Consider the following 16,948-nt stretch of genomic DNA (forward strand, 5'->3'; position numbering starts at 1 on the left):
CTAAAGCCAAAGCCTCCCTTTCCAGCTGGCTATGGTTCTCCTCTGCACTGGACATAATTCTTGAGTAATAGTCCACTAGGGCCTCAGTGCCATTGGGGAGCCTGTGGCTGAAGACAACACTGACTCACACAGGGATCGCACCATCATGCCAGAGTGTTGTTGTATTAAACTGTCACTGGTTAGTAGACATTTGACAGCAGCAATGGGTGTCCAAGATTTGTGCGTGATGGGTGTCCAAGTTTTTTCTCGCTGATTGCTGAGTTTTGAATTTTTTGGGTGGAGGAGAATGGATATGGCGCCACTGCATTGATTGATGTTTGCTCTCTGGAGTGTGGTGATAAGCCCAAGTTTCAGCTCCTATCACCATACAGTTGAGGAAAGCCTCGCCTTCAATCGCGAAACGGTCAATAAATTCTTGGGCGGCACTGACTGTTCATTTTGTGAGCTTCAGTAAGCATCTTGGGCACCCATCGCAGCAGCATTCATGCCCTTAGCACTCAGGAAGCATATTACAGCGCTCACTTCACACTTGGAGGGAAACAGAATAAGGACGTTCATCTCTAACCTTCACCACAATGCCAGTCAATGATCTATTGACCATTGGCACTGCTTGTTCTCTTTCGTTGGCTTCCCGCTGTACGATAGTAATACCAACTTCCCCCACAAACATTTCCTGCAAGAGCTACATGTCTTGCAACCTTACTTTCTGGATAACCCTCGTAGTTAGAACATAATAACGGGCACCTGTGGTTCAGAAAACTGGCGGCAGCATGAGGCTCCACCCACCCATTCAGACGTCACAATTTTCCTTTTTTTAACCCTCTGCGCATGCGCAAAGCCTTCTATGCATGCGTAGAGGGTGGAAATGCACACGCGACACAATGCGCACACTTCCAAACCGGTAGGGAAGCTAAGTAGATTTCACTGCTGATATTACCCTGTTTCCCTGAAAATAAGACGTACCCCGAAAGTAAGGCATGTCAGAGGTTTTGCAGAATTTGCTAATATAAGGCATCCCCCGAAAATAAGGCGTAGTCAAGTTTACATACAGTACGGTGGAAAAACATACAGTAACATTCAAAGCTGTTCATAACGGTACCGTAATAATGTGACATCCCCTGCTGGCCCCTTCCATCGCTTTGTACCGTCCAGTACAGCAGACACAGTCTGCTGCTGTCTCACCGCCATTACAGTCTCCACTACAGTGCGTAGACTGTAGTTCCTCTTGTGGCCGGAAGCTGCAATAGCGGGAGTATACTGTTGTACCATATAAGTGCCATCGTTTGTGTGTGTGGGTGCCATACTGACAGGTACCGTACCGTAATCAGTGTACCGTACGGTACACTTTCTTTGGGGGTGTCAGCTTTTCTGCCTGTGAATTTGTCTTATTTGAGAAATATAAGGCACCCTCTGAAAATAAGACGTAGCACAACTTTTGGAGCAAAAATTAATATAAGACAGTGTCTTATTTTCGGGGAAACACGGTATGGCCAGAGTATAACTAGTCCCAAAACCTGGCTTGGTTTCTGAATTGTCTCTTTCCTGCAGACATTTTCTGCAGGAGTTCCTCTTTATGGAAAATCCCCTCCCAACAGATAGAAGATTTTAGCTCCCGCTCCTGGTGGGAGCGTTTGAAAATGTGGCTTCAGGAACGGAGGTGTGAATAGTCAGAAGAAACCAGGATGTGGCCATAGATTCTGATGCTAAACTTTGCTATGCTTTACCAATTGTTAGGGCAACATTATTATGCTGGATTTAGATTATTGGAGTGTTATATTATTAATATACTATTTTATTGCTTGTGAATTACTAAGAGTTGAAGTAATTGAAACAACATAAAAGCATTTATAATAAATAATGAATAACATCTGAGAATATTTTCAAAATCAGTAGATCAACATTTGTCTTAAGCAATAAAGCCATAAATGTCAAAACTCTTACTTTAATCATATTACAATGCTGAAATTATAAAATGCCTACCAGATGATATCGGACATTTTCTGCAAAAAGCAATTTATTATGGTAAAAAAGCTTTTATGAATTGCATCCCTCTTCACTGAATGCCTGGATTATTATCTGGAGAATTAATAAAGTTAACATATGTTGGAATGTTGAGTGATTACAGTCACTGTAATTTGAAAGCCATGTTTCATGGCTTAGTTAGTTTAGTAATGGTTTATATAACAAAGCAGGAGTCTTCGGAGAGGGGCGGCGTACAAATCTAATAAATTGAATTGAATTGAATTGAATTTAAATGCACAGGCCTATTCTAGGTTGTTAGTAAGGATTATAAGAGAGAGAACTGAATGTTGAAATCACTGACTGGTACAACCACTTATATAATGGGTAGTCCCATTTCATTACAACGTGTCTATGAAAAAGACCTAAAACAAGATGGATTGACAACATCAGCAAGTCCTGCAAGCCCAATTAGCAAAAGAAAGCTTGGGACCGTATAGGCTGGAAACATGCGGAAGGGACCTTCATCCTGTAATGTATAGAAATGGTTAAAATGATGATGATGATGATGATGATGATGATGAATGGTTAGTCACATGATAAAAGCATGACAAAGACATACTTATACGGACAGCCCAATTAACATATGCCATGTGCAGTGTTCCCTCTAATTTTTTGGGGGGGTGGGCGGAAAAGTATAGTGTCTGAGCGGCAGTCCCTTTGGGACTAGGTGGCACAGAAATAATAAATAAACAAACAAACAAACAAATAAACAAACAAATAAATAAAAAACCCACCCTGTTTTGCCTCAGAGAATTTCAAAATAAAATACTGTACTGTGTGTCTATAACAGTGAGCTCATAATAGGGCAACTCTATCAATATCAAAATGCCACTTAAATAGTTGAGCTAGTTTCAAACTAGATTTTGATTTTCTTTCTCTCTTCCTTACTCCCATTCTTTTTCTTTCTCTTTTCCTTCCTCTCTTTTTTCTGTTTCTCTCTCTTCCTATCTTCCTCTCTCTCTCCTTCCCTCTCACTCTTTCCCTCTCGTCTTCTGGGCAGGTTTGGAAAACTCTGAGTTGATGATGATTTTTAAGTGAGCGATTGCTCACTGCTCAGCTTAGAGGGAACTATGGCCATGTGACCAGAGCACAGGGTGCACCAGTGAAAACTTGATTAATTTATGTCTCAGCTTTTACTCTAAGGCAGACCTGGGCAAAGTGCAGCCTGGTGGCCGGAAGGAAGGAAGGAAGGAAGGAAGGAGGGAAGGAGGGAAGGAAGGAGAAATAGAGGGAAGAAGGAAGGAGAAATGGAGGAAGGAAGGAAGGAGAAATTCTCTTTCCAGGCCCTTTTGCAAAAGTCCAATAAATGCTCATTTTTAATTGTTCATTGGATTCATTGGCCTTTCCAAGAAATTTAAAGCAAACCCCCCACCCCACCTCTCAGGGGGGAAAAAGGGAGGAGGAGGAAGGAAAGGAATCCAAAGCTACTTTCAGGCAAAGCCTCCACTATGTTTTCTCAACTGACAATGTAGGTCAGTTGAAGAGAGGCACCTGAAAGGAATATTTTGAAAGAGAAGTAAAGAACTGCCCAAAAGCAGAAATAAAAGGCAGAGAAAATCAGAGAGACAGAAGCTTCTCTCCATCTGGAGAAGGAAGGAAGGAAGGAAGGAAGGAAGGAAGGAAGGAAGGAAGGAAGGAAGGAAGGAGAAATGGAGGGAACAAGGAAGGAAGGGGTGGGCAATTAATTTATAATTATAATATTTATTTATTGGATTTGTATGCCGCCCGTCTCCGTAGACTCTAACCAGATTGTTGTGAAGTGCCTTTTAATATCTTTTGGGAAAGGAGAGGTGATATTTCTTTCCTGGAAGTTGTTAGATGACCTTTCTTAAATCTTGAAAATGGGTCAAAACCAGTTGCTTTGATCTGGGAATCTGAATATGGAAAAGATGCCTATTTTAACCTAGTCTAGGGGGCAGAAGGAAGTGACTCAACTCAGCATATTAGAAAATGTTACGGGTGCCTTTCTCAGGAAATGAGATGGGAATAGAATAGAATGGAATAGAATTTTATTGGCCAAGTGTGATTAGACACACAAGGAATTTGTCATTGGTGCTTATGCTCTCAGTGCATGTGCATAAAAGTTGGTCAAGAATCATAAAGTACAACACTTAATGATAGTCCGGGTACAAATATGCTATCAAATCATATTAGGAATCAGTCAATATAAATTGTAAGGATACAAGCAACAAAGTTACAGTCATGCAGTCATTTGTGGAAGACGATGGGTGATGGGAACAATGAGAAGATTAATAGTAGTGTAGACTTAGTAAATTGTTTGACAGTGTTGAGGGAATTATTTATTTAGCAGAGTGATGGCATTCAGGAAAAAATGGTTCTTGTGTCTAGTTGCACTATCATAGCCTCTTTGATTTGATTCTTTTGATCTGTGACCCTCCAAATGTTACGTTTCAATGCCCAGTGCCATTGGCTGTTATGGTGGCAACAGCACTTGCAGTGTTATAGCATCATGCCATAAGCTCTCCAGGTGTGTGACATCACAATGCACATAGAAAAGGAGGGAGGGCTTATGTTGCTGGCCAATGATAGAATGTGCTGAAGTGTTGAAACATAGAAACAAAGAAACATAGAAGTCTGACGGCAGAAAAAGACCTCCTGGTCCATCTAGTCTGCCCTTATACTATTTTCTGTATTTTATGTTAGGATGGATATATGTTTATCCCAGGCATGTTTAAATTCAGTTACTGTGGATTTATCTACCATGTCTGCTGGAAGTTTGTTCCAAGGATCTACTACTATTTCAGTAAAATAATATTTTCTCATGTTGCTTTTGATCTTTCCCCCAACTAACTTCAGATTGTGTCCCCTTGTTCTTGTGTTCACTTTCCTATTAAAAACACTTCCCTCCTGGACCTTATTTAACCCTTTAACATATTTAAATGTTTCGATCATGTCCCCCCTTTTCCTTCTGTCCTCCAGACTATACAGATTGAGTTCATGAAGTCTTTCCTGATACGTTTTATGCTTAAGACCTTCCACCATTCTTGTAGCCCGTCTTTGGACCCGTTCAATTTTGTCAATATCTTTTTGTAGGTGAGGTCTCCAGACCTGAACACAGTATTCCAAATGTGGTCTCACCAGCATTCTATATAGCGGGATCATAATCTCCCTCTTCCTGCTTGTTATACCTCTAGCTATGCAGCCAAGCATCCTACTTGCTTTCCCTACCGCCTGACTGCACTGTCTGCAACCTTGAAGGTATGCAACCTTTGGAGATCCATTGTTTTCCACATCTGGGGTGGGGGAAGAAAAAAATATTCATCTCCCCTAGTCAAAGCTTATACAATGGGTTAAGGTTTCTATCATGAGTATGGCTACCCTGACATTTCTCTTTTTAATGTTGCCATAGCATTGCTTCATCACCATAGCAATCATTTTTTTTGGGTATCTTTCGTACATGTCCTTCATAATATCCTCTGATATAATTTCCTTGGTTTTTAAGTATAGTTGGGCATACTGGCATGTTGATTAGCATTGATAGTCAGAATTTTGAAATATTTTTCAAAAAATATTACACCATAATTATAATACCACCTGTTAAAGCTCAGAAAATGTTATTTGTGCAATAATCTTATGGGGCGCAGTAACCTGTAAGTGATATACATGCACCAAACAATTCTCACTCTGAAGTACAGTGATACTTCTACTTAAGAACTTAATTCATTCCGTGACCAGGTTCTTAAGTAGAAAAGTTTGTAAGTAGAAGCAATTTTTCCCATAGGAATCAATGTAAAAGCAAATAATGCGTGCAAACCCATTAGGAAAGAAATAAAAGCTCGGAATTTGGGTGGGAAGAGGAGGAGGAAGAAGAGGAGGAGAAGGACAGTCGCTGCCCAGAGCAAAGGGAGCGTTTCTTTTCTCTGGGCGCAGGCAGAGGTTTATTCCCTCTTCAAGCGCCCAGAGAAAAGAAAATGCTTTGTTCACTCTGGACTGCCAAAGTCTCCTTAAGCACCACCGAAAGGCTCCTCTGGCAGCCCAGAAAAGCCCAAGATGGCCAGGATTAAAGGGGGAATGGCAGGAAACTGGCCGGGCCTTTGTGCTGCTCTAAAATTTCCTGGGACATTTTTCCAGGCTTGGGTTCTTAAGTAGAAAATGGTTCTTAAGAAGAGGCAAAAAACCTTGAACACCTGGTTCTTATCTAGAAAAGTTCTTAAGTAGAGGCGTCCTTAAGTAGAGGTACCACTGTACTTTAAATGCACAGCTATAGCACAGTTACTTTCAGTAATATAGGTAGGCCTCAGCCTATCACTAATCAAGCCTATTCATTTCAGTTTTAAGTTGTGTTATTGGTACAGTGGATCATCATATAAACAACCAAATTTATCTCATTTTTGCAGTGGTTATTAAGTTAATTACCATGGTCATTAAGTAAATATGAATCATTAAGCAAAGCCATTGTTTGCTAGGGGGCACCCTTCTGAAACTGAGAAGTAGATACCAGTTTATAGAAAAAAATGTCTCATATTCTGAGCACCTGATTGTGGGATTCTGCAAATGGTTGTAAATAGGAACCGGCGGGCAAACATCTAAAGTGAGGTCATGTGACCACATTAGGCGGTAGCTGTCAGAACTTTAGAATCAAGTTGTACGTACTTTATGGGGGTCCATTCAGTGGTGAAATTCTAAATTTTCCCCTACCAATTCTATGGGTGTGTCAAGGTGGGCATGTCTTGGCAGGGATCATGTGACTGAGTGGGCATGGCCAACTTGATGTCACTCACAGCAAGGTGGGGTAGCACCACCCCACCAAGCCACACCCACAGAACTGACAAAAGTTCAGCCATCTTCTAGAGTTCAACCTGGGCTGCTTCTCACCTCCTTCTCATATTTGTTCTGTGTGAATGATCCCGAGAAGGATGCAAGAAGCAGCCACCTTGAATACTGTGGGAGACAGAACATGAACTTTTCTCCCACCCTTCACAGTGGAATTGCTCAGAAGATAGCTCTTGAGACCGCCTGTCACTTTATGGTCCCTCCCCCTGCATCAAAGAACCATAAAGATTGCAGCCATCAGCAGTCATTTTTGGCTGCCTTCTGTACAGCTCCGCTATGACACAGTCCCTTGCTGTCACTGGCCGAGTTTGCGCCAGCCATACACGTGCACCCCATTACTTGTTGCTGCTGCTCACAGCTGGACCCGGCCAAGAGAATGGCAGCAGCTTGAGGGACTGCATCACTGCAGAGCTGCTCAGAAGGCAGCTGAAAATGACTGCCGCTGGCTGGAGGCTTGTCGGCATGAAAGGTGGCCAAACTTTACTGTGTCCCCCCACCAAGGCATGAAGGTGTTCTGTTGGGCTCTCTGGTAGAATCCTCCCAAAAATTCACAGGTACAAATTTCAGACAAACACACGTTTGAAAATTCAAAACAATGTTCTTTATAATGAAAATTCACTTAAACTAAGCCCTCTTTTGGTCTAGCAAAGAGCACTCGTCTCCAAACAAACTGGTAATTTATACAAGTCCCTTATCAGTTCTGTGATACTTCGCTTACAGCTGTGGGGCAATTCACAGTCCTTCTTCTTTCACAAAGTGAAACACACTTTGCTCTGGTTTAGTTTCAAAGCGGGGGGAAATCAGCACACAAAAAGTCAAAGGCAGTAAAGCAGTCACAAAACAAAACGATCAGATAATCCTCCACAATGACCAAACCCACAGGCTGCTATTTATAGCAGCCTCACTAATGACCACAGCCCCACCCAACCACAGGTGGCCTCATTTTCTTTGATAATAATCTCTCAGTTGTTGTTGCCTATGCATCGCTCTCCGCATGCGTGGCTGTATCATTAACTCTTGTTCCGAATCCAAGGAGGAGCTAGATAATTGATCTCCTTCTGAGCTGTCTGCCACACTCGCCTCCTCCCTGTCACTCATGTCTTCTTGGTCAGAGGAGCCTTCATCATCAGATTCCACCAGGGGCAAAACAGGCCTGCAGCATGTGGATGTCTCCCCCACATCCACAGTCCTTGGAGCAGGAGCTGGGCCAGAGCTAACCACAACAGAAGGTAGGGGAATGAGGAGGAGAGGGAGCAAGCAGCAAATGTGCAGCAGCTCCGGGGCAAGTCTGGAGCCAAGGAAGGGAGCATTCCCCAACCTGGCAAAGGCCACAGCTGGGGAATAGCACATTCCCCAACCCGGCCAAGGTGAACCATGAAGGATGGTGGCTCCAGGTCCTCTTGGAATGACACATCCTTGTGCCCCAGCCCCTGACCCAAGGCAAAAGGCAAGCGAGTGGCATGCATTGCTTACTTTTAATGAGTTGACCCAAGCTGAACTGAGTGGGTGAGGCAACTGGTGAGGAGATTAGTTGGGTTGCATGGTGAAGGCAACATATATAGGATGGAGTGGGGGTGGGCAGGGTGAGCAGCAAGTCGCCTGAAGGGGCAAGTGGTCAGAAGGGGCAAGCAGCAACTGGGCAAAGGTGGGGCCAATCAGGGGTTATTTTTACAGTTCAGCGAACTAATTCAAATCACCCCTATCGGTTCAACCGAACCAGTCAAATGCCACCCTGGGTCCATTGTAACTTTGAAAGGTTGCTAAGCCATCAGTGGTAAGTCAAGGATTTAGTGCAAAAGCAACATGAGAAAATATTATTTTACTGAAAGAGTAGTAGATCCTTGGAACAAACTTCCAGCAGACGTGGTAGATAAATCCACAGTAACTGAATTTAAACATGCCTGGGATAAACATATATCCATCCTAAGATAAAATACAGAAAATAGTATAAGGGCAGACTAGATGGACCATGAGGTCTTTTTCTGCTGTCAGACTTCTATGTTTCTATGTTGAAATTGCTATCAAATATGTCTTTCTCCCAAGTTCTGCTGTGTTGTGTCATTACAGCAGAGGGTGTTCCTGGGAGAGATGAATGAAAAACATTGATATTGTATACCAAAAGGTTATAGTCCCAGCAGAGTTACCCAAGACGTGATGGTCATCTGGTTGCCCAAGTAAAGTAAGCAGGCCCTTATAGGTACTGGAGATAGATGATTATTTTAGTGACCGTGGCGAAGGCATCCATTCATGCTATGTGGGGGAAGACCATGGTATTTGTACCATGAAAACCCCATGGATAGAAAATATAATAATATAAAATGATATAGTGTCGGGTAATGGGGCTCTTAGTCTGATGGCACTTAACCTTCTATTGAAGAAGAGATGAGGAGCTTTCAGACGCTAATGGCACTTATGTTGTGGCTAGATTAAAGCCTCCGGGATGTCTAGTTGCTGATACTGCCATTCAGAAAAAGAAAAACTGAAGTTATACAAATTATAGTGGGAACATGGAGCTTAAGAAGCATGAAACGGGCAAAGTTCAGGACAATAAAAGATAAAATGAAATGACTATGCACTGACATCTTAGGCATCAAAGAATTGAGCTGGACAGGGGTTGGCTCAGATCACACTGTTATTACTCAGGGGTGATAAGCAAAGAAGATATGAAGTTGCTTTTTATATTTAGGAAAGACGTGGCAAGAATATTAATTGGTTACCATGTAATCATTGCAGTCCTTTGACTGGAAGGAGAAAAATTCAACCAAAGCAGACTTCTCATCTGAGCATAGTTCCCTCTAAGCTGAGCAGTGAGCAATCGCTCACTTAAAAATCATCATCAACTCAGAATTTTCCAAACCTGCCCAGAAGCCGAGAGGGAAAGAGTGAGAGGGAAGGAGAGAGAGAGGAAGAGAGGAAGAGAGAGAAACAGATAGAAAAAAGAGAGGAAGGAAAAGAGAAAGAAAAAGAATGAGAGTAAGGAAGAGAGAAAGAAAATCAAAATCTAGTTTGAAACTAGCTCAACTATTTAAGTGGCATTTTGATATTGATAGAGTTGCCCTATTATGAGCTCACTGTTATAGACACACAGTACAGTATTTTATTTTGAAATTCTCTGAGGCAAAACAGGGTGGGTTTTTTATTTATTTGTTTGTTTGTTTGTTCATTTATGTATGTATGTATGTATGTATGTATTTATTTATTTATTTACTTATTTACTTACTTACTTGTTTGTTTGTTTGTTTGTTTGTTTGTTTATTTAATATTTATGTGCCGCCCAGTCCCGAAGGGACTGCAGCTCAGACACTATACTTTTCCGCCCACTCCCCCAAAAAATTAGAGGGAACACTGCATCTGAGCCCATTAAAAATATGCAGACATAAAAGATAACTGTTCATTTCTTTTTAAAGGTGCTAATGCTTTATTACCATGACAGTTAGAAACCGAGTGAAAGTTGGAATTTCATATTACTAATGCAAATGATTATTATACCTATTACGACTTATATGCAGCATCATGAAGCATTTTTCATTGCACTCATTGCATTCTTCCAGTATAAAAGATGTTTCAAAATTATCAATGTATTTTCCTGGCTAACAAAAACCCAAGTTCTGATTCTGCACATTTTATACACATATCACAAAAAACGCATCAGTTTAAACTGTTAAAAGGCTTCTTTTAGTTTCTGCTCTGATTTGGTGATTTTTGTGAATCTACCTTGTAGGCAGTAAAGGGCAGCAATTCGTGGCCCTATTGGAACGCTCCAGTGGGGGGGGGAGCACACGCGCACACCCACCCTTCAGCTTCCTGTGTATACGCAGAATCGTGGCCTGAAGGAGTCCCAACTGAGAGCCACCAGCGGGAAGAAATCCTCTAGGAAGGAGAGCAGATCGTCGGGGAGACGGCGTCACTCCCCTGTCGTCCGCCTGTCAGAATCTTCCCGGTGAGCTACTCTCCTTCCTGGAGGATTTCTTCTCGCTGCTGGCTCCTGGACAGGATTGACCATCACCGCTGCTGGCTGGTAGCAGCAGCAACGGCAGAAGTGCCCCATGCTCACCACACCATTACCACACTCTCTGAGCCCACCTAGTGGGGGCACTGTTGCTGCTGGCTGGGGTGGCGAGATTCGGCTGCTGCACATGTGCAGAAGCCAAATCTCATGTGCATGGCTGGCGGTGACGGAGCTGCACACGCAGCTCCATTTCCGCCGGTGGAACGGCGGTCCATGCCGTTCCACTTCCTGCCCAAGTGGTGGTCCATGCCATTCCACTTCCTGCTTGTAGAAGACTTTCTTGTCCATGGAAACAAACAGATTGGGCAAAATATCTCTGGTATCAATCATTATTAATTGTTTTATAATAGATGAATTCTTAAAGGGAATTTAGATACTATCGAGTTATGAAAACAATATATTGAAGATTTTCTATGTGAAGTCTTTTCTGTTTTGTTTTGGGATATGATATAATTACTTTAGCAGCTGTAAAACAAATAAAAAGTAAATACGTTACCCTCTTGTACACTTCACTTGGTTTAGTTAAAATAAACCATATTTTACAATTTATATATTATATTGAACATTTTATCTTTATATGGAAGACATGCTAGCATAAACTAGGACAGAACTGCAAATCTATATTTTATTTTATATTAATAGCTTACTAATGACGAGAGTTTTTGCCTAATCATTTTCAGAATCTTCAAAATTGTTACATTAATTATTGCATAACTGCTGGATGCAAAATGGATGACATGTACAGAAACAAACACACACACTTCCATAACCATTTATACTGTGGCTGATTTTATTCTTTTTGAAGTTTCATACTTCAGGATTTAATTAAATTTCTTTCCTTAGAGCAACCGGATCGTTTTGAAGGCCAATAGACATGAACGATTGGCTCAAACTCTGTCACAAATATTTCACTTTCATGAAAAATTAGGAAAACATATTACAAAATCTGATGATTAATAAACAGACTAATGTTTATCCCCCAACAATGAATGAATTATACAGATTATGAAAGTTGCTTGAAAATTGCAAAGCCTTCTTGTTTAGATTTTATGCAAGATTTTGAAAATTTTGTCACTTTTTGGAATGCTTCTGAGAGTCCATCTCCTGTAAGTGCACAACATGGTTGTACATACCAGTTTCGGTTGTGGCAGTGCTTTTTCATGTTGAGTCTCCGCGTTATTTCTTCAGCACTCAGAGCTCCAGGAAGATCCTGCTTGTTTGCTAGTACAACCACAGGTACATTTTTAATATTGTCATGTTTTAAAATAAGTTCCAGTTCTTTCTTTGATTCTTCCAAGTGCCGCTTGTCAGAGCTATCAACAACGTAGACCAAGCAATCTGTGTCTTCCAAATAATTGTCCCAAACAGTCCTCATTTTCTGCTGACCTCCAACATCCCATATTGTTAAGGTCATATCTTTTGATGTTTTAATCATCTCCACGTTAAAACCGATTGTTGGCTCCGTTAGGAAGACTTCGTTGCATTTTAACATGTACAGAAGAGTGGATTTTCCAGATGAATCTAGTCCAAGCATTATAATCTGGGCTTCTTTGATTTTCAGCTGTGTAGAATTTATAATCCCCATTTTTTAGTTTGGTTTGCTGTTCTCCTTATGGGTTTGGTGTCTGTCTCAGAGAAAAAATGGCTGGTAAAAGAGGAAGCAACAGAATATCAGGTTTCTGCTTTGCAATAAGAATAAGATTGGGCATGTATTTGTTTTATGCAAACAGATGCAGGCTATTTTACAGGCTATCTAAGGGCGGACTTATATTGACATAAAAAGCAGAAGTTGATTAATGCCAAGGTACAATACATACAAAGGTTTTATTGTTTGGCTCTTGTGGCATTTCTCTTTAGACATATTACTCAATATAAGGGTAAGTATAGTTTTTCACAATATTATATATCAGGTAGTCTTCAAGTTAAAACCACAATTAAGCCCACAATTTCTGTTGCTAAGTCATACCATTGTTATGTAAACTTTGCCCTATTTAACAAATTTCTTCTTCTCTTCCTCCTCCTCCTCCTCTTCTGATTCGGCTGCTGGAGGAACCAAAGGCCAACAAGCCATAACACTAACAGTTTAAAGGCATGCAAATGAAGTAACTTAGAACTACTGTAAGGAGAAATTTCCTGACAGTTAGAATGGTTGATCAGTGGAACAGCTTGCCTCCAGAAGTTATGAATACCCCAACACTGGAAGTTTTTAGCAGATGTTGGATAACCATCTGTCTGAAGTAGTGTAGGGTTTCCTGCCTAAGCAGGGGGTTGGACTAGAAGACCTTTAAGGTCCCTTCCAACTCTGTTGTTGTTGCTATTATTATTATTATTATTATTATTATTATTATTATTATTATTATTATTATTATTATTATTATGTCAGTACAGTGGTACCTCGAGATACGAGTTTAATTCGTTCCGGACCTGGGCTCTTAAGTCGAGCAGCTCTTATCTCGAACGACTTTTCCCCATAGGAATTAATGTAAATAATTTTAATTGGTTCCAGCCCTCAAAAAACTCACAAAGTTAGTCTAAATTATGCAGAAAGACATGTTTTTAATGAAGAAATGTACATGTACATATAAATGAATAATGAAGTTTCTTTCACTTAACTTGTAAACTTTCTTAAACTTTTAAATTTACATATGTTCAACTTCTCTGCCACCCAATCCTGTAGGACAGAGGTCCCCAACCCTTTTTGCACCAGGGACCGGCTTTAAGCGATCAAGAGAGGAATGGGTGAATGAATGGACGGAGGGTGGGAAGGAAGGAAGGAAAGAGGGAAGGGACAGGAACAGAGGAAGGAAGCAAGGAAACTTATGAAAGGGGAGAGTAAGAGAGGAATGAGTGAAGGGAGGGAGGGAGGGAAGAAGGTGGGAAGGAGAAAGAAAAGAAGAAATAGAGGAAGGGAAGGTAAAAGAGAGAAAGAAAAAGAGCAAGAAAGAAAGAAAGAAAGAAAGAAAGAAAGAAAGAAAGAAAGAAAGGGGGAAGGGACAGGAACAGAGGAAGGAAGCAAGGAAACTTATGAAAGGGGAGAGTAAGAGAGGAATGAGTGAAGGGAGGGAGGGAGGGAAGAAGGTGGGAAGGAGAAAGAAAAGAAGAAATAGAGGAAGGGAAGGTAAAAGAGAGAAAGAAAAAGAGCAAGAAAGCTGCAAGCACCCCCCCCGAGCCCCCCAGGCCGGCTGCAACCTTTTAAAACACGCGCGCCGCTTCGCAGCTGTCTCCTGAAGCCGAACGCGGAAGTTAGCGTTTGGCTTCAGGAGACAGCTCCTTGGCGCTTGTATCTCGAATTTGGGCTTGTAAGTAGAACAAAAATATCTCTCCCCTCCCAGCTCTTATCTCGAGTTGCTCTTAAGTAGAGCAGCTCTTATGTCGGGGTTCCACTGTACAACACAGCAAACGAGATCACTATGCTGGATTTCGTATTTCATCACCAGTCGGGCGCTTCCCAAGCACCTAGGACTGCGTGATGTAGCGGTGAATTATGTTTGCCAATCCCAGTAAAGCTGCCTTTTGCAATTGACAGATGAAGATTTTGTCAATTCCAATGGTTTTAAAATGTCCACTGAGATCCTTTGGCACTGTGCCCAGCGTGCCAAGTACCACTGGGACCACTTTCACGGGCTTATGCCAGAGTCGTTGCAGCTCGATTTTTAGATCTTCGTATTTCACTAATTTCACTTTCTCTAGCTGCTTCTCCTCAATTCTGCTGTCTCCTGGGATTGCGATGTCGATGATCCATACTTTCTTTTTCTCCATGATCACAATGTCTGGTGTGTTATGCATTATTATTATTATTATTATTATTATTATTATTATTATTATTATTATTATTAAATGCAAGTAAATAATTAGATACCACTTCTGGGTGACTTTCAGTGGGAAGTTAACAGCACTCCACAATGTCATGCTGACCATCTGACCATGGAAATGTCTTTGGACAACAGCACTGGCTCAATAGCCCGTACAGTCAACGACTAATTTAACAAAATCCACAGTAACTCTTACCGTTTTTGAATTTTGTAAAGACAGTGAAGATAGTCTCTCCCTAATAATTCATAAAGTACATATTAGATACAGATAGTAGAGCCTTCAGTCTGGCAAGATTTTGTCTAGGAGTTGTGATCACAATTTGTGAGTTTCCCAGTCAGCTTCTTACAAGCAACATCTGGGGGGAGCCAGATTGGCTAACTGATGACATGATTCTCTAAATAACTTAAGTGACTTGCTTAACAACTATGGCAAAATCACACATGATTCTAAAATCCATGTGATTCATTTAACAACCATCTTGCTTAGCACAATTTTTCCTAACTGTGATCATAACACGAGGACTATCTGTAATGCTCCTCTCCCAACTAAGCTAGGATCCTGCTTTTTAAAAAAAATATCGGGGAAGGCATTGTTAGTAACTGGGAATCATGGTACATGCAATTGATTGCTTTAGAATAAAATAATAGAGTTAGATGGGAGCTTGGAGGTCTTCTAGACCAACCCCTTGCTTAGACAGGAATCCCCATACCACTTATTTATTTATTTATTATTTTTATTTATTAATCACATTTGTATGCCGCCCCTCTCTGCAGACTTGGGGCGGCTCACAGCAATAATAATACAATGTAAACAAATCTAATATTTAAGTTAATTTAAAACCCCAATTTAGAAACCAATCATACATATTAACATACCATGCATAAATTTTATAGGCCTAGGGGGAGGGAAAGTCTCAATTCCCCCATGCCTGATGACAGAGGTGGGTTTTAAGGAGCTTACAAAAGGCAAGGAGGGTGGGGGCAACTCTGATATCTGGGGGGAGTTGGTTCCAAAGGGTCGGGGCTGCCACAGAGAAGGCTCTTCCCCTGGGTCCCGCCAAACGACATTGTTTAGTTGATGGGACCCGGAAAAGGCCAACTCTGTGGGACCTAACTGGTCACTGGGATTCGTGCGGCAGAAGGCGGTCCCTGAGATAATCTGGTCCGGTGCCATGAAGGGCTTTATAGGTCATAACCAACACTTTGAATTGTGACTGGAAACTGATCGGCAACCAATGCAGACTGCTGCATTGGTGTGACATGGGTGTATTTAGATAATTGGTTGTCCAATATCTTCTTTAAAACTTCCAGTATTGGAGCATTCAAAACTTATGGAGGCAAGTTGTTCCATTATTAATTGTTCTAACTGCCAGGAAATTTCTTCTTAGTTCTAGTTTGTTTCTCTCCTTGATTAGTATCTACCATTGCTTCTAGTTCTACCCCCAGTGTCTTTTTTAAAATAGAATAGAATTCTTTATTGGCCAAGTGTGATTGGACATACAAGGAATTTGTCATTGGTGCATATGCTCTCAGTGTACATAAAAGAGAGGATAGGTTCGTCAAGAACATAAGATTCAACACTTAATGATTGTCATAGGGTGGGGTAAGCAAAGTTGGCTCTTCTATGACTTGTGGACTTCAACTCCCAGAATTCCTGAGCCAATGATGCTGGCTCAGGAATTCTGGGAGTTGAAATCCACATGTCATAGAAGAGCCACCTTTGCCTACCCCTGTCATAGGGTACAATGGAAAACTGGCTTGACTCCCTCTTCTTTGTGGCAGACCCTGAGATATTGGAACACTGCTTTTTCCCCAGTTCACCTTGTCTGATCATTTTCACTATTCATATTTGTCTGAATAGTCAAATAACAGACAGGAATAGTATTAAGATGAATAAGAAAGGTAATTCTAAAAAGGTGGAAGAATTAAGACTTACGTGGATGATTTACTGAAGAGCACCTCAGTCTAGTTATGAAGCAGGTAAGGCGAAGGAGGACCAGGTTCCAGTGGAGAATGTAGACATGAAGCACCATTGAGACAAACCACTGAATAGAAAATCCAGGCAAACATTGCAAACCAGAAGTATGGGCAAAATGGGATAAGTCAACTAATATAATCCAAAAGGGAGTGGGGAGGAAATGTTGAACAAGTTAATCAACAGCTAACAGAATTGTATTCTCAGGTTTCAGAGACTGCTTGGACTACTAGCATATTTCTGACACTGTGATGCACAATGAACACACTTTTGATAAAATATGTTGCAGACTTTGGACCTGAACTGACTGATGTACAGGATCAAAACAGAAGAAAT

The 16,948-nt window shown here is 41.2% G+C and overlaps 1 protein-coding gene across 1 annotated transcript; it reads right to left on the reverse strand.

Annotated features, from left to right (window-relative positions):
- Positions 1–11,593: 11,593 nt before the first annotated feature.
- On the reverse strand, positions 11,594–16,719 carry ARL14 (ARF like GTPase 14). The gene is made up of 2 exons (XM_070754134.1): positions 16,574–16,719; positions 11,594–12,470 (listed from the first exon to the last, which is right to left on the reverse strand). Exon 2 carries the CDS (start codon positions 12,408–12,410, stop codon positions 11,829–11,831), a length of 582 nt encoding a protein of 193 aa, XP_070610235.1. The 5' UTR covers positions 12,411–12,470; positions 16,574–16,719; the 3' UTR covers positions 11,594–11,828.
- Positions 16,720–16,948: the final 229 nt, after the last annotated feature.

Source organism: Erythrolamprus reginae, chromosome 5, assembly GCF_031021105.1.
Source record: "Erythrolamprus reginae isolate rEryReg1 chromosome 5, rEryReg1.hap1, whole genome shotgun sequence".
NCBI classification, from domain to species: Eukaryota; Metazoa; Chordata; class Lepidosauria; order Squamata; family Dipsadidae; genus Erythrolamprus; species Erythrolamprus reginae.

Coding starts and splice junctions, on each gene's coding strand:
- ARL14 (XM_070754134.1), bottom strand. CDS start 12,410: ATGGGGATTATAAATTCTACACAGCTGAAAATCAAAGAAGCCCAGATT.